The sequence below is a fragment of the Bombus terrestris genome, chromosome 2, assembly GCF_910591885.1.
Source record: "Bombus terrestris chromosome 2, iyBomTerr1.2, whole genome shotgun sequence".
Lineage (NCBI taxonomy): Eukaryota > Metazoa > Arthropoda > Insecta > Hymenoptera > Apidae > Bombus > Bombus terrestris.
The window spans coordinates 10890849-10909037 of record NC_063270.1 but is presented as its reverse complement, the minus strand read 5'-3'; the positions used below and the strand labels follow the sequence as shown (position 1 = coordinate 10909037).

The following is an 18189-nucleotide window of genomic DNA, read 5'->3' as shown; positions in this document are numbered from 1 at the left end:
TCAAATATAACATCATTTTATTAAAGTTTACAGATATCAAATACATATATTATATGTACCAAATGCTATGTGGCAGACGTGAATGATAATATAAACAAAGATATTTAATGGAATATAGCACAAAAGATTTCTGTCTTATGTCTAGTGCCAGTTTTAAGGATGTGTAAGAAACTTTTTGTACACATATAAAAACATTATACTATTGAAGTATCCTTATTGATTGAAAAATTGGATACTAAAAAAAAATCTTCACACATAACATCAGTTTTGAACAATTATATGTTTTCAACTCGGTCAAAAGATACCATTTTAGTTTTTATTTTAATATCATTATGACGTAGTAAAATATCCAGATAAATGTTCATAAATATATTCATGAGTCACGATTTTAAGAATTTCTTTAATGGAGTGTGCGCAATATCTTTTTGAGACTGTTTGGCATTTGATGTACAATCAAGCAGTCAATCATTTTTGGATTTTGCTTCATTCTCTAGTTGACTACCTTCATCTTCCTCATCTGAATAATTTGTAGGTGCTTCACCAGGTTTCAACAATTTTCCCACATAATCATATTTTTCTAAAATAAGGAAAAATGTAAAAATAATGTCCTTTTATAAAGGTGTATATATACAAGGTGTACCATGATAAGAGCAGTTTCATATAACTATTGAACAATAGATGGTAGGACAAAAATATAAAGAAACTTTTATCATTTCTTATGTAGAACATCATTGTGAAAAAAAGATGTTTATCTTTAATTTTCCAAAATCATACTAAGATGTTTTTTTAGATAAAACCATAAATTTTTTTATATACCATTCAATGTTTTTTAGTCCTTTTTCTTTATGTTTATCTAATCTTTGATATGATAAGTTCTACAATATTAATTTTAAAATATTTTCTAAACTAATCATTTTTAGATGCAAGTGTTTTAATACTTTTTTGTGGAGAATTAAAAAATGCATTGAATAATGTATTTAAAAATACATTTTTACATACATACAATTTTATTAAAAGAACACGAGACGACCTTAGTATGACCTTGAAAAATTGAAGCTAGACATTTTTTTCATAGTGACGCTCTACATAAAAATTAATGATAAAAGTCCCCTTACATTTTTGTCCTATCATCTATTATTTAGTAATTATATCAAACGGCACTTATTGTGCGACAGCCTGTATAGAAAATATTGAATTTTGATTTTAAATTATAGATATTAAAATTCATTATACAAAGATTTATTGTATCTATCCTAGTACAAGTATTTCTACCAAGTTATCAATACTTACTTATAATTTTCTATCTTTGATCCTCTATTCTGTTCTCAAAAAATATTTTACAAAGCTATTACCTTTAAATTGTTCATTCCACTCATTTATAGACTCCATTTCTGCAGTTTTCAAATCGCTTAGGTCATCATATTCCTGTGATGTTTCCAATGAAAATTTTGCTAAGGCTCTGCTAATATCTTTCCCACCAAATACTTCATATGGAGCACCTGTAATAAAATTAATAAAAAGTCATAGTCCTATAAACCAATATAATTCTGAAAATATAACATTTATTGTTTTGTTATATTAAATATTATCATAATCATTTTTTCAAAATAATCATTGATATATGTTGATTGAAATCTTTTCATAAATTGTGGGTGAATGTTGCATTTTAATAATGAATTTCTCAATTATCACGGTTTCGTGATGTTCGCAAATTGATTTTTACACAAGCCGAGACTGATAATAACCAATGGACGATGGAACTTATGCGCTAATTAATAACACTGGAAAATTAAGGTACGTAACATAAAATTGCGATTACATAGCAATTTCATGTACGACGCAGATTCGTCAACTATCATGCAAAATAAATTATTAGAAATAGTTGAATACTTACCAGGACCATAAAAGTGGGCACCACGAGTACAGTCGTAAACACTACCATTTATAGCAATTAATATTCGTCCATCTGGTCCCGTACCATTATATTTCTTCAACTCTTCGAGTGTAAAATCACGTCGTATTTTTGGTAGTTTCTTTATCTCTTTTACGGGCTCTTCAATCTTTGTCTTGCTTTTAACTATTTTGTAAACCAAAAAGGCGATCACGCCTACTAAAAGGAGATTTATTGGACTCTTTACAATTTCAGCTATGAAACCTGAAAGTAGTTGTTGACTTTCGTGCCCTGTAGAAGTTGAGGTGGAACCCGGCGAGTCATTCTTTTCCGCCATTTTGACCACCAGTTCTTGGATGATAGGAGAATAAAATGATATTTTTTGCTTACTATTGATTAATTTCACGTTACATACGTATTAAATAGTTTTGAAGAAATTTAAAATGATCTTTCGAAAAATATGAATCAGTATCTGTCAAATGTACTTCTTAAATTGTATCGCGTACAACCTCAATCGCGTACTGCTAACATACCGGTGCTGGCTAAACTAGCACCTATACTGATGTGATTATGTTCTTTAACATATACTGCCCCACTACTAATCTGCATGCACAGAAGAATTGCATAGAAAACTTTTTATTTATTTAATATAAGCCAAAATAATAGGATCTGCTAACTTAAAAACTACATTTTTAACAATTAGCGTTTATTTTATAATAATTTCGTTACTTAAGAAAAGATATATCATTGTAAATACCTATAACTTTAAATATATTTTATCATTTATTATTGCTATTTCAATAAAAACGGAGTCTTCAGCATTTTGATACTATTACCGATGATACATACACTTTATCGAAAATGATACAATATTTGTAACGCAATATATATAAATTTGAATTGCACATTTGGTACAAATATGTTGATTTTTTTAAATTTGAAGTATAAAAAATTCTCATAATAAATTATATCTTTTTATTAAAAATATACGAATAAATAACAAAAATGATAAAATACAGAATTAAAGTCATCTCCTATTTTAATAAAAATATGAAAACATCTTTAATTTTTTCGAAATATAGTTCAACTTTTTCTATATATTGTATTGCGTCTTATAAAAATGATAACTTTTTTCAAAATAAATATAACAATAACATTATTATAAATTCTTATTTTTAATGTATTTTATTTCAAATAACTTAACATAATCAAGATATAAACATATGCTTTATAGAGTTTATTAGGATATTAAGACATTCATTGTTATTATTGAGTTTAATTTTTCAAAGTCATGCCATGTTGTCATTTTTCTCGTATGTGCATGTTTCTTTCTATTTATACGAAGGAATCTTGATAAGTCGGAGTTTAATTGACGGAAACCCGTTAGATGTCGCTTTTATTACTCATTATATCTTATCAATGCTTACAAAATATTCGTACAAGCAATTGTTTATTTTAGATATATATTATACATGTATATGTGCCTTTCTATGTGTGTACATGGCGCGTGTGTATGCGTGTGTGTGTGTGTGCATATACGTATATATTGATGATAGTAAATTGTTTAATCTGGATAGAATAATAGTGGGGGAACTGAATCAATTACAATTGCTTGGAGACTAGTTTATTGGCAATAATATCTACATACTGTTGATACTTCCATGCATGGTCATTATTTGATTTGTGCACAAATTTTATAAATAATCTATGAATTTATATAAGCTACTTGTACTTGTCTATGTTGTACTCATATTGGACGGCACCGTTTGATAGGAATAATAATATTTGTATTTTTTTCAACTTCTATTAAATTATAACTAAAACTGTTTAAGTTCTCACTGGTAATTTTCCTTCTTGAAAATCGAGATAGGAACGGATGTTAAGAGTAGATGAAATCATGTTAACATCTACTTTTTCCGAGCACATTGGACACGTATTTTCAGATTCAATAATCCTAGTATAACAGCGAATAATTATATGTATTATCTTTAAAATAAGATGTCATACATACCTTAAGAATTCACTTCTTATGCAAGGAAAATCACATTGTGGACATACCGCGAAATCATCTTCAATGATATGTCGGCCCTAAAAAATGTTGTCTTATTAAAACACAATATATGTATTAAATTTCAAAATAAATGCATGCTTCAGAAATACTAACTGTAGCTATACAAAAAGGTATTGTATTTTTGCATTTGTCGCAAGTAATCTCTGTCTCTGTAAGTTTGCTCTTGCAATATGGACATGGAGTTAAAGGTTCCTCTTCAATTTCATTATCTTTTGATTTTGGTGGCTTTCTTACAATTGCCTCAATTTTTTTACTATACTTAGCATCAATTTGACTTCTGTATTCTGGACGCATCAACATAGCAGCATAATTAAAAGCAGCATATTTTAATCCAGCTCTTTGACATTCTATTACAGTGGAGGTCAAAATCGGAACAATATCTAAAGGAAAAAGAATATGTATACTAAACATTGTTCGTATTATTTCGATATTTAATTATACATATTTATATATATTTTACTAACGTGATGGAAATTTCGATATGTTATTGGCTACTCTTATTAACATACGAGCACCACGTAAATGATCGTTCTTTTTTACATGAAGTCTCACAAGAATATATGAATGCAAAAGTCTTAAATTGTTTTGCATCTCTGAAGGTATATTGATTTTATTCTTTTTTAATTCTTGATACATGCCAAATAAAACATCATGAGCGCTTCTATAATTTCCTGTAGAACAAATCATCACTAACACAATTCTTTTAACATTGGTTATATAAATACAACAAACATACCATTAATTTGTTCCTCATTAGCAATTATAATTGCTGTTTTTGCAGCTTCTTTGTACTGTTTTCTAGCCATATATAATCTGAACAGATATTTAGGATCCTGTAATGAGTATGATTAGTTGAACATCAAGTCAATCAAGTATCAATACCGATATCTTTATTAAATCAGATACCAATACCTTTGGTAATCCATCACCACCTAATAAAAAATCAATTAACTGATTTGCTAACTTGTCATCTTTTGAAGAAGCAACTGTATCAATGGCTAATGACAGGATTTCATTTTCATCTGTTACTAATTGTGCAGCTTTTAATAAATGTCGTAATGCTTTTTGATATTCCTTGGCATAGAAGTAATATTTTCCAGCTAAAAAGTTATTTTTCTGAGATTCAAAATGCATCGCAAGGCTTTTAAAATCTTCTTTTCGCGCATTGCTGTCATCAATCGTATTTATTAGGATTTCTCCATATAATTCCATTTTTCCGTGTTGATTAGCTAATTGGAACGCTTCTTCGTGACAATTTGATAAAATCAAGAACTTAATTGCTGAATTATAATCATTCATTTTTTGAAAATATTTTGCGACCATTTTAGCTCCTTCTATACTTTTCGTTTGTTGTACTATTTCAACACTTCGAGCTACAATTAGTAAGCCATATATGTATGTACATTTTAGATGAAGTTTAATAGCTAATAAACTAGATATAAGATATTTTAATATTAATTATATTACCAGGATTGTTTAAATATTCCAAATTAATCCTAATTATATTTTCATAATCTTTTGCAGTTTCATATGCCTTTGCTGCTTCTTCATATTTGCCTTCAGCTTCCTTGGCTTTAGCATATTGTATATTAAGTTTGGCAGATGAAATTTGTGGTAGAAGTTGCCCTACTTTCTGCCAATTTTTTAATTTTATATATGCAGAAGCAGCTTTATCAAAATATTCAGCTCTTTCATATAGTAATGCAGCTTCATTAAATTGCTATAATAATAACCCAGTTGTAATACTTATAGAATATATTTATACGGTTATGGTACTTACACACCTTCATTGATTCTAATATTTCTGCACATTCTTTTCGCAATTGCCTCGAACTTTCATTATCCATAGCTATGTTTACACCTCTTCTACTATCCCCACATCTGATAGACATTCTTGCAATTCCGGCAAGACATAGATTTCGATGTTGCGGATTATGTGTAGTTGTATTAGATATATTATTTGAATCTACCAATCCACGTTCATAATTTGTTAACGCTTTTGGATAATTACCCCTAGAAAAAAATTCAAAATTTAAATACGAACACATAAATAATTTACGCATCTAATGTTGTATTCTTACGTAAATTCCAACTGTTGAGCATATTCTCTAGCAATATAAGGAATTTCATTAGCTTTTAATTTTTGGGCTAAATTTAATGCTTGTTCCCATTGCATTAGGTCTCTTCTTAAATATAAAGCTTGTACTGGTTGAGATGATTGTAAAAAAAATTGTTCTGCCTCATTATAATTACCAAGTAAAATACAAGCATGTCCACATAATAAAGGCAATTCATCTAAGGTTTCCATAGTTTGTAGTGCCCAAACCATCGCAGCATCTTCTAAGTAGCGGTAAATTCGAATTGCTGTGATGGAAAATGATTATTTGTAAATAATATATTTATACGTTTCTTATAGTAACAACAACAACAACAACAACAACAGCAAATACCAAAATCAATATTTAAATTTGCAATTGCAATTTCTCCTAACTTTAACCATGAGTCTTTCTCATTAATTCTCTCACACGTCTCCCATGCCTGTTGATATCTGAAATATTTAATAGAGTAAATATCCTATAGTCAACAAATAAAGAAATAAGTAAGACGTTTACCTCCTGCAAAGAATCTGATTTTCTAATATTTCTTTCATTTTTGTATATTCCACAATATTTCCTATATCTTCATGAGAAGACAATGTAATTTGCATTAATTTGTTATTTGTTGAACTTAATGTCAATTCTCCAGAATACATCAATAGCGGTAATGTTTCAGATGGCAGTTTTGTTGTATTTATCTTTATAATTTTTGTACCTGTTTCCAAAATATGCGTAATATATTTGTTTTATATATATTGTATAATTTTTAAGTTTTAACTTACCTTCGATAAAGTATTTTACAAATATGTATGTAGTAATGAGAGTTTTATTGTAAACAGTAAATATATTACGTTCTAAAATATTTTGATCCCAAATTACACCTTCAATGCAACTTAGACAATCAGGAATTTGTAAAACAGTTTCTTGCACAGAATTATACATATAAGCATCGAACTTGTTATCTATAAAACATAATTGTGTTCCATTTGTATCTAAATAGATTTCCTTTATGCCATTATTGTGTATATGTTCAGTACATTGATTAAAGATTTCTAAACTAAAATAGATTATGTGGCCCATCTAAATATATCATAAATGTAAGTTAGTTCTTTCAGTATTTACATAGAATTCCATATATTCATAGAAATAACTTACATCACTGCCGTAGATTAAGAAGTCGCTACTAAGAGCATGGCACGTTATTTTAAAATCTGAAACAACTAAGCCTGGAAACATTTTTGTATCCTTCCCTTCTTTCGATAGTGTTTGATCCATTTTAATCTACAAGGATAATAAGTTAACACATAGTCGATTTACTAATACACTAATGTAAGATAAATTTATATGTGTTTTAATATACTTGTTACCGAGTGCAACTGTAATTTGCCATCAAATAAAACAGATGCATAAGTTTCATTCAATCTTATACTATCTATTGTTGCTAAATAATCTCTTTCAAAATGTACTGTAGTATTGTAATCTCTTCCAGATATATCCCAGAACAATGCTCTGTTATTCAACCCTACTGCTGCATGCATTGGACCTATTGTTAATACCGACGGTTCTATTATAGTATTAATTATTATTGGTTCTGGTTTTTCCTAAAAATTAATTTTATATATTTACATGCAGTTTTATGCAGTTTTGATTTTATGCCATGTATTTAGATTTACCTTATCTAGCGTATACAGATGGACTGTAACTTCTGTTAAACTGGTAAGGAGTGCAATCCTATTTCCACAAATGCTAGATAATTTAGGAATTTGTATTAAATAGACTAAAACATTGCCACTGTGAGTCACAGTTGCTATCATTGTACCATCCATTGACCATTCTACTGTATTAATTCCAGTTTCACCGCTTACTGTAATTAATTTTTCAGTTTCTTCTAAATTTTGCAAGCTATGTATTTTTATGGCATTATCCCCACATGTAGCAATTTTTCCTATTGTTTGGCTTATGGCCAAGTCAGTCAAGGAATCTTTATGATTCTTAACTTGAAATAATTCTTGGCCAACTTCTTTAATATGCGTAGATATTGCAGTAAAATATCCAGTTTGAAAACCAACTAAAATATATCCATCCCCATACCTAAAGTAAAACATATAGTGAAAACAAAAGTAATTAAATTTAAGTGATTTTTTTTAATGATCTAAAGCTTTTTACCATTTATAAGTAACAATAGGTCCATAACGTTTTTGAAAAGCTAATTCAATAGGATTCTCTGGATCCAAAATATTGTATAGAAATAAAGTGGTTTTGCTAATAATAAGAGATACCTGGCAAATAATGAGATAATTAATACTTTAAATATACAAACACACATGTATTTTATATATATCTGCTTTATAAAGAAATCATACCGTATTTTCACCCCCAACTCTGTGATCCATTTTCATCTCATTAAACTGAATATCAGATGCATCACCTTGAAGAGGTATTTCACGCCTTGTATCCCCATCACTTGTACTGATAGTTAAAACCTTATCTTCACTGACTAACGCAAGAAGTCCCTCATAAGACCAAGCGCCACAAGTTATCCTTTTTTTGTGCTTTCCCAAAATTGGTATTCGTCTATATATTAATTTATGATTTAATGTAAGATTATATAATATAAAAGTATTTTCCATAAAAATACTATGATACACCATACTTGGCATTTATGTGGTCATATAGTACTAAATTTCCTTTCTGTGTTCCTACTGCTAATAAACAAGCTCTTTTTGCCCATATCATACATGTTAATCCATCTCTTACACCAGCATCTATTTGTGTTTTTTTTCCAGTTGTTGCATCCCATAACGTGATAGTAGAAGAACTTTGTGATATAATAGCCAATAGATCTCCGTCAGAATCCCATCCAAAACCAGTACATAAACCAGCAATTTGAATACGTTCTTGTAATTCACCTTGTCTATCAAAAATAGCAACTGAGGAATCATAACCAGTAGTTGCTAGATGAGTACTATTACCAGGGCGCCATGAAATGAAAACAGTACCAGAACCATGGGGTTGATACAATTGATAAAGAACCTGTATCAAAACATTTGACAGATAAGCCATATGCATGGACAAAATAAATGTTGATACATTCTTAAATAGTTTGAATGGATAAGCATCTTCTTAAACAACGTTTGTAAATGTTCTTTGTTATAATCTAAATCTTAAATAACAAGTAAGCAAGGATATTGCATAGTTTTTTGTAAATGTATTTTGTAAATGTAATTTGTAAATGTATAACCTACCTTATCAATCGACATTTTTTGAGGCCGAAGTTTTTAGCGTTATAGTCGAAAAGGCTAGTTGCCTAACAAAGTATAAAAATGTTATGATGGCGCATAGTTAAAATATTAATTTATTAAATGAGACATATTTTACATGTAACGTTATATTTCTTTTATTCGCCATGTTGTTTATGTTTCGATAGGCCTCGATCAATTTCAAATTGTGTATGTGATTGTTGCCATGGATCGTGATAGATAGCGCTGTATTTTATAATTCATTTTGTTTCTTTCTGTTCGAGTTTTCAATAGCTTTGAATTAATTGACAAAGCGGAAACAAAATTATTAAAGTAACGGTTAGACAGATAAATGTGAGGTTCATTAAAGTATGCTGTCATTATTTGAACATGATCGATTATTATTTATCATCGGAAAATTGCACGTATCTTGCAACTCGTAATACAGTAATTGTAGTGCAAAAAGTACTAATAGTATTCGCAGGATGATAATTAAGATTAAAGAGAAATGTATCAAGTATGGGTGAACGAATAAAATAGATGTATGCAATAAAGGTTCAACAGAAAGCCTTTAAAATTCAATTCGTGTTGCATTTTTCGCGTCTAATCTGACACTAACGCAATTTTTGTTTTGTAAATACATGCATCTGGTTATGTATAGTTATGCATGTCAATAATGCTTCATCAGCAAGATCCACGGAAACATTATGTGTCGATGGTGATTATATCGAATGCTTAAATTTTCAAATTTATTATCGTTAATAAATAAATTGAAATTGTTGCAATATATTCGTTGTATCTGGATAACAAACGTTTATTTAGCTATCCAGGTTGTCGCTTTATAAATTTGTTTAGTTCCCTTCAATATTTTTTAAAGTGTCTATATTTCGTCATCGTTAATGGCGAGCGTGTACTGTCTTCATTTAGGAAGAAATAATTATAGATATATGCGAGTGACTTCTATGCGTGATTTTTCTTTGGAATAAGCTACAAAACTTTCTACCGCCTCGTAAAGCGAGGTAAAAGCCGTTTAGTAACAAATTCTAAGGACACGGATAATCAGGTGATCTATCTTTTGAATAATCTCGCGCGAATTTGAAGCATTTTAAAGTGTTATCATACTATTGAAACAGTTCGATAATGCGATAATGTTCGATAATGAACGAGAACAGATAGATTCAAAAGTACAATATTATGGACAGCGTATAAGGATCATTTGTCCAAAAATGGGTGTAATATCAACTCTTTTTCGTAAATTTCGATATATTACACACTATTATAATTAGTTTTGGCAGGAATGTCGTAAATGGGTCATCGCAAAAATTTCTTCGGTTCGTGAACTATTTAGTTTCTAAAAACATAACTTCGCTGAAATTCGATATTCTCTTCTTTTTTTTTTTCATTTTTAAAGCAGCTTTAAGATCAATATAGCTTTACTTTGAAACAATCTTAAATCTTTAACTTTGAAAATATCATACAGGAACGTTGAAATGTCCTTGGAGTGACCTTGAACCATCGAGTAACTTCGAGCGGCCGTGACCCTGAACTTTTTGATAACTTCAAGGAGAGTATGTCGGCGAACCTTCAACGGAATTATATTCTTTTAAGCGAATAATGGTTAAAAAGTGCGCGATCTTTGAAAAGAATAATCCAACGTATAGGATATACCTTCTTCATTTCGTATATCTTTCAACCTTTATGTATCTGTTTTTTAACAAAGTTTGCCCGAGCACGTATACGAGGAAATTAGCGTAATCGACAATACCGTTTGTTCAAGACCGCAAACAAAGATAAAATTCTATTCTTGAAACGGTTTATTATTACACGAGCCGTTGTAATGCATACAATATTGCTTTACTGACCCGAATCAACCAGTCGATCAAGTTTTTGAAACGATATACACGTATCAGTGATCCTTCGTTCTTTTTTACCGATCGGAAACAAACAATAAAATATTTAAGGAACATTTAATACTTATCTTTAATATGATTTCCTTCGACTCGAAAACTGTTTCATTCATGCTTCAACAAGCATGCACTTGACTTAACATCATACTTCACTGTTTTGTATATGAATATGATTTAACTTGAAAAGGCATAGAAACAATAATTAGGAAGGACGTTGCTTTCATGGATATCGCTTAAATCTATCGCGGTGTGATCATAAAAGTGATGATAATAATCGTTCCATCGTTATAGATATTCAATACGTAGCAATGTTGTTCGGTATATATATACAGTATGTAGCAGTGTCGCCGAGAGTCGCGAGATCTTTCTTCTTTATTTCTTCACTGCCGATCAATTATATACTATATACAAAGGATAAATCAACGAGGGTTATTCCATTACAAGAAAAGGATCGACTTTTGATTATCTTCGACGTGAAACACTTCGATGAGGGACCAGAGATAACCGTGCATTCTTTTTAGCGAACAAACATCATTTTCGGTGAGGGAAAGATCGTCAAAGTTATGCTAACACCTCGCGGCTCTCAGGAGCCTGATTCAAATGGAAGGAATACGATCTATCTTACAAGCTGAATAATGTTGGTGCGTTAACGTAGTACAGTGCGCCTCTATTAACGCGATTACGAGCTTAGAGATAAATTCATACTCGTCGTAACGCTATTACTCGTTATTACAAACTAGAAACAATCTCTAATGACTTTGTGAGTAGAACTTTGTAATTAGGCTCTTGAGCAGTGTCTAAACACGAGAGAAACGGAATCGAACTCAACTGCGCGCGCGCTTTACTAGCTAATCCATTGATTCGGCACCTTCGATTCTTTCTTTTCCGCATCGAATTCGCGCCACATTGCCTCCAATACTAAAAAGATATCAAACGAATTACGATTAGCAGCACCGATTCGTGTCTTAGCACGGTTTTACATTTCGATGCGTTCTTCCTCGAAAGTGCCTTCGTTCTTTCCTGCTTGTTTCGCGGTGGAATGGGAGAAGTTGATGACGTTTACAGATAGAAGTTGTTACATGTAAAAGTATTAAACACGCGTCGTACTTCGATAGAAATATGAAAAACAAACCGATATACGCTACGCATTCGTTCTCTACGTTTCTTACACGCACACATACATAATACACACACACGAGCGTGCATCGCATAGAATTATTCTTTCTTTATTCTTTTCTTTTTCTCTTGCTCGCTCATTTCTCTCTTCTCTCTAATTACGAGCTACAGTACGATTTATAGATTCCTTCCTTTTTTATTTTCTCGTTCACCTCTTTAGGCCATTCCACGAGACGGCTATGGAATTTTGACATTCACGAACGTTGCGTCACACCGCTTTGTGTGTAGAAAGCATCGCGCGCATGTTTTTTTTTTTTTTTAAGTCTAACGTATCTGCGGTTCGTACGACTCATATATATTCTAGGTTTTACGGTAAAAATTCACTGAATACCTTGTTCACTACTACAGATCCTTCTGACGGAGCGACCTAAACGGCGCTCTATTCAAGTACGGATACTTTAGCGATAGAGAAGACGCGCGCGTTCGTTCCTTACAAAACTCCTCCGGCGCGGGGAACGTTATCGATGAAAAATTTTATTGCAGCCAATCGCATCGTATGTTTTTCGCAATGGTCGAACGAATTTGCGTTCGACCGTCGGTCCAGTGACGAAACAGGTGATATTTAGGGATCACGCGCAACGCTGTGTGCGTACATAATTATCTCGGGAGGAGAAAGGTTAATAGGGAAAGATTAAATTGACTCTGGTAAATCGTGACGCGATCACGCGACTCGAACCGTCCGTTCATCGGCGATCCTTCGCAACGATTCTTTCTCACTGGTTAAGAAACCGCCCACCGGAAGCTTTTACTTGATTGTTGGTAACCTTCGGTATCGCTCCGATGATCTTCACGCGATTCTGTTGCTGTTGTTGTTGCGGTTGCTGCTTGTTGTCGCAGAATTGAGGTGGAGGAGCAAATACCAGTTCGTCGCCGCTACCCGCGGAAGGTCCAGCATTGAACTCAGGCGGTGGTGGGACGAACAGATCGCTGCTTTGTTCCTCGGCATCCGCCTCGATCGGTGGCGGTAACTGGGCTAGGCTAACCGCGTGTCGCGTCAGTAATCCGCTACCACCGTAGCTCGTTCTTTTCGGATTCGTCTCTTTTTCTACATTGGCGACGGAGAGCACCGTGGTCGGATGTTGCGCGGTTTCGTTGGCAAGATTTCTAGCGGTCGTATCATCGAAACCTGTTGGTGGACCCACTGGCACGTCTTGGTCGGAACTCACACCACTCGAGCTGTTATCGCCGTCCTCGACGAGGGATTGTTGAGTTTGTTGCAACAAAAAGTCGTTCGGATGACTCTTCGAAGACTTCAATTGCGTTCTAACCTTCTGAATTTCTTCAACGCTGAACGAATGCGGTAACGAACTGCTACCGGATGAACTCGAACCCGAGGTGTTCGAGTTGCCCGATGTTTCTCGAGTGGATTCCAATTTCTCCCTTGCAGCCGCTTTCTCGAGTTCCTTCGCGATCTCTGATTCTCCATCATCGTCCGTTTCCTCCTCTCCCTCGTCGTTGTCCGATTCCGACAAGCTGTAATCCGGTTCTGGGATCGGCGGAGCTGTGTTAGTCACCGTATTTCCAGCATTGTTGTTCGCCACTGACGAGAGATTCGTGATCGAGGAACTGGTACCGATGGCCTTCTTCTTTCTTTCCCTGACACCAGCCGTACTGTGACTTCTGTTGGTCTTCAGAGGTTGCGCGTACTGGTTGTTGGCCGACTGATTGTTGTTCACCTGGTTGTTGTTGCTGACGGTGTTGTTCACGTTTTGTTGGTTGTTTAACGGTTTGAAGGTCGTGTTGTTGGTGGTGCGCAGACTGTGCGATTTCCTCACGTGACAACGGGTCGTATGAGTTGGTAGGCTGCGAGAACGATATCCTACCGTCTTCATATCTTCCGGTGAGGCGTATAACTTGGCGCTATTCGATGGTCGGAAGCTCGACATCACGCCATAACCTCCGTCTGCTGTCGCGGCTGCCAGTTCTGCATAGAACAGAAAGAATATAGTTATCTCGTGTGGGAATAATTTCTACAACGCGGTGTTGGAAAGAGACTAGCGGAATGGTACAGCAGCGAGAGGAGCATTCTGCTCGATTCGTTCATTAAACGACACGATTGGCAGATGTGACCATTTCGACCGATCATAATATCGTGCATTTTTATACAAATTCATATTTCTTACGGTAAGAGCGTGTACGATCGAGATGGGTATAATAGGATTTATATCTATTTCACTCGCCTTTCTTTCCAGCTACCAGCACAATAGGAGCGGAGGCTGACAAGCAGCTACCGTGAAATTTATCACGAAATAACACGTGACTGAACCGTAACGCGTTGAAATATCCTGACGATATACGGTACCTTTGACTTGCTGTATATGAGCCATATTATCGTACACAGAAGCCGGCGTGACTACGTCCGGCACGTTCGCGCCCACGTTCACTTTGACGACTTGACCGACCGGTGGCGGAGGTGGCGGATGGTTCGGTGGTGGAAGCCCGTTTCTGCCATTCAACGCGTTTACGTCTTCCTGGCTTCTATGCCCTTTCGGAGCCAAAATAGACGACTGCACCTGCACGTTTAAGTCCGGTGTACTGTGAAAGTCTCGGTGAAGATCGGAACCACCGCCCAATCCACCGAAGAATCGCACTCTTGAGTTCAGCTGCGAACAAACCGACAAAATCCTATTGGGACCCACGATCCGGCTATTTCGAGGGGATAGCGTTCACAAAAAACAATAGCTGGTCGCACATACATAGCTCGTACTACTGTCACAAGTAACGCAATATCCGAGAATTATATGAACTTGGACAAGCACCGATAAAAAGCAATTTATATTCCCTTAACGCGCAAATTTTTCTCCTTTATTAACGAGAATGATTAAATCTCTGTCTTCAAAATCAAGTGTTTAAGAAGCAATTAATAATAACTAATAACGAAAATAGGTGTATAATACACATTTTATATACATATTTTGGTATAAGATATCGTAGTTTCAATTTACAAAGATCAGTAGCTGCAGAATAATCGGTTACGGTCACGTACATGTGCTCATTAATTGGTTAATATCGTTATCGTCTTAATTTGCATCTACTTATATTTACAAATTTATCAAGTTCCATTTTCTCCTTGTTTAATAAGATTCATACATTTTGAGATGTCGAGTGACTTTGAGATTATTTGGCGACTCGCGAGAATTTAAGATGGTTCGCAATTCTGAGAAAGTTGGATGTTATTTAAACGTGTAACGGCCGATTATGTATGGCACACGGGGGAAGAATGCACGATCATGCAAAAAGTGTAAGCAAAGTAATTAAAATGTTCGTTTCATGGATATACATCGTTAGTTCTGCGAGGCGTGTTCATAAAGCTGAAAGTGATATCCGATACCCTTTCGAGCATCGGATTTTCATTAGCAAATGGCTTAGTCACCTGGAATCATGCAAGTCACGGACGCGCTAGAAACAAAGTATTTTCGATCAGTAATATAAGTCGTCCTCGTTGTCTCTCTCGTACCAGGAGCGCCCCTTGCTGTACACTCGTGCTGGCTTGCGAGAAAACTATAACACACATGCGTAAAAACAGCCACCATCACCACCTGGGTAGCATGCATCGAGGAGCACTAGTCACTCTGAAAAATACTTTCAATACTCTCGCCGAGAACCAGAATATCGATAATGATTAAACAAAGAGTGGGGAGGCACAGCGACTAATTAAATGACCAGAAATACTCGGGTCACCAACGGGTCACCAACAACACGGATCTACTGTAACGGCAAACAATTTATCCAAGTTACGGGAAATTAAGTCGATCGGAGTTAAACAAAGCTTGCCGCTTCTAGGGATTCCTCTGGCCAGAAATTTTACGGTCGAATCGTTAACCCTATCCGGATATATAATACTTAGTACGCGAAATAATTTCTCATCCAAGTTTCATTTTTCTAATTATCTTTATAAAAATATAAATTTCTATAAATGCAATAAAATGTAAAATCAGTTTCACCGAAGGCAAATACGTTTATCGTTTAATTGATTAATTATCTAAAAAAAGAAACAAGTTAACTTGCTGTTGAAACGACTCTCCTTTATATTTGCCAGATAGAATCCTTAGAATAGACAGTTTAGCGGTTAGCTTAGTTTCTACAGCTGTCAAACACCGCAAACTCTATCACGTTCGTAACCATCGAGCAAAGTATCACGCGACAGAGTATAATAATACGACCCACTACAGAGGCAGATCGAAAAGAGTATATACGATTAACTTTCGAGGGAAAGTATCCTTACTTTGCCTTTGCGTTTCATTTCCGCTACGCTCGCGTATACCCTGCCGGTCTTAGCAGGTGAGGAAGGATGCGACTTGGTAGCTTGACCAGTTTGAAAGTGAGAGCTCATCATGGACGAGCTGTACTGACCACTGGTACTACCTTGCTGCCGCTGAAATAGTTCCTGGAAGAAAGGAAGGACAAAGCTGAAGCCTCAGTTCGTTCGTGCAGTGCCATTCGAGGAGAACAAGAAGCGCATCGTTCGTGATCGAGCAACGGTATATGCTTCGTGATTTTTCATACGTACCTCCAGTTCCGCGGCAGTGATCCTACTGGAGGTAGGTCTAGATCGAATACTGGCCGTTCGCGGCTGCACCGGTGTGTTCTGTCCGGTATTGGGCCCGGTCGATGGTTGCTGAGGAAGATGGATCGATTCCGCGCTACTCGATTTGGCTCCCGTCGATGTTATTTCATCGCGATCGTCTCTCTCACCACCACCTTCTGCATGTCACGAGAAAACATAGTAAATTTGTACAGTATATTTGGTAACTACATATATAGGAGAAGAAACTAATGTCGAGCGGCGATTATACACATATTTATATACATAAACGAAATTGTTGAGAACAGTAGCGGAGAGCGAATAGGACTAGGTCATCGTAATTTAGGCGCAACAATTCTTTCCTATTGGAATTTAAGCCGGTATTACTGTATTTTTTTACTTTTATCATCGAAAGTTTACCTAATCCCGCGACCATCGATCTTGCTCGAGCACGACCAACGCTCAGAGTGGTTTTCGGGTCTCTTCGGGGTGGCATGGGAGCCGGTGATCTGCCAAGCGTACCGCCAATCACCACGTTGTTGTTACCTTTACGCGGAAGGGTTGCGTACTGTCTCTGGATAGGTTGACTAGTTGGCAAAAGGGCTGCCGATTGCGAATTCGGAAGGCTGATCATCGGGGAAACTACCGTCATTCTGACCAGTTCCCCGGATTTTCGGATCAGGTCGACTACGTGTTCGTGCGACGCTGTTGTCACATCTTCGCCGTTGATCTACGAAAAAGTATCAGGCATAGATAGAATAGAAGTTGATCAAATTGATAAGCCAAAGTTAGAAAATAAAAACGAAGCTGCGATTAGCAACGGTTGTTCCAATATCCATTCGAAGCTTTCTATGGTTCCAAGTTTCAAAACTCGTTCCAAGTAGGTAAAATTCGAATTTTTCGTATACAGTACGAAGCGATTCGAACTGCTTCGCTACTTGTTACTTACTTGGATAAGATAGTCTCCTTTTCGGAGGCCAGCTAGGTCGGCCACTCCTCCTTGATCGACGTCGTCCAAGTACTGCAAGGCGGGATACCTGGCCGACGGCGTCAGTTCCATTAGAGGCGAGGTTGCCTTGGCGCCCCGCAATACGAAGCCGAAACCTTTTCTCGAGCGATGCAGTACCACGGTACGAGGTTCAGACGTAACTCTGAAGATCAACGAATTGAATAACGGTTACTCGGTGGATTAAACCAGCGTCGTTTCCGTTAGCACTCAAGGCTACGACAGGCTCGAGGATATTCGAAGATATTCGCTCTAACGGATGTCTCTCTAGCTTGTAA

General features: G+C 35.0%; 3 protein-coding genes across 13 annotated transcripts in view; all 3 read right to left on the bottom strand.

Moving 5' to 3' along the window:
- Positions 1-2455, bottom strand: LOC100643348 (membrane-associated progesterone receptor component 1). The gene is made up of 3 exons (XM_003402618.4): positions 1895-2455; positions 1353-1499; positions 1-577 (listed from the first exon to the last, which is right to left on the bottom strand). The coding sequence occupies exons 1-3, from the start codon at positions 2226-2228 to the stop codon at positions 462-464; spliced, it is 597 nt and encodes a 198-aa protein (XP_003402666.1). The 5' UTR covers positions 2229-2455; the 3' UTR covers positions 1-461.
- A 1044-nt stretch (positions 2456-3499) lies between these two features.
- On the bottom strand, positions 3500-9541 carry LOC100643225 (WD repeat-containing protein 19). Its single transcript, XM_003402617.4, has 19 exons — positions 9304-9541; positions 8712-9091; positions 8422-8632; positions 8225-8337; positions 7732-8149; positions 7426-7659; positions 7214-7339; positions 6841-7138; positions 6575-6773; positions 6413-6510; positions 6044-6326; positions 5747-5975; positions 5430-5682; positions 4875-5335; positions 4699-4795; positions 4427-4633; positions 4056-4342; positions 3903-3979; positions 3500-3845 (listed from the first exon to the last, which is right to left on the bottom strand). The coding sequence occupies exons 1-19, from the start codon at positions 9316-9318 to the stop codon at positions 3719-3721; spliced, it is 4113 nt and encodes a 1370-aa protein (XP_003402665.1). The 5' UTR covers positions 9319-9541; the 3' UTR covers positions 3500-3718.
- Positions 9542-11093: 1552 nt separating this feature from the next.
- Positions 11094-18189, bottom strand: part of LOC100643024 (SH3 and multiple ankyrin repeat domains protein 3) — a 176048-nt gene continuing 168952 nt past the window's right edge. For 10 of the 11 annotated variants that reach the window (XM_012318929.3, XM_020867828.2, XM_012318931.3 and 7 more), the window contains 6 exons: positions 17855-18056; positions 17326-17635; positions 16891-17084; positions 16606-16767; positions 14683-14983; positions 11094-14304 (listed from right to left, as the gene is read on the bottom strand). In XM_012318929.3, coding sequence (XP_012174319.2) covers positions 13094-14304; positions 14683-14983; positions 16606-16767; positions 16891-17084; positions 17326-17635; positions 17855-18056 — 2380 coding nt within the window. In that variant the 3' untranslated portion in view covers positions 11094-13093. The remainder of the gene's footprint in view (positions 14305-14682; positions 14984-16605; positions 16768-16890; positions 17085-17325; positions 17636-17854; positions 18057-18189) is intronic. The other variant, XM_020867829.2, reaches the window with a different exon arrangement.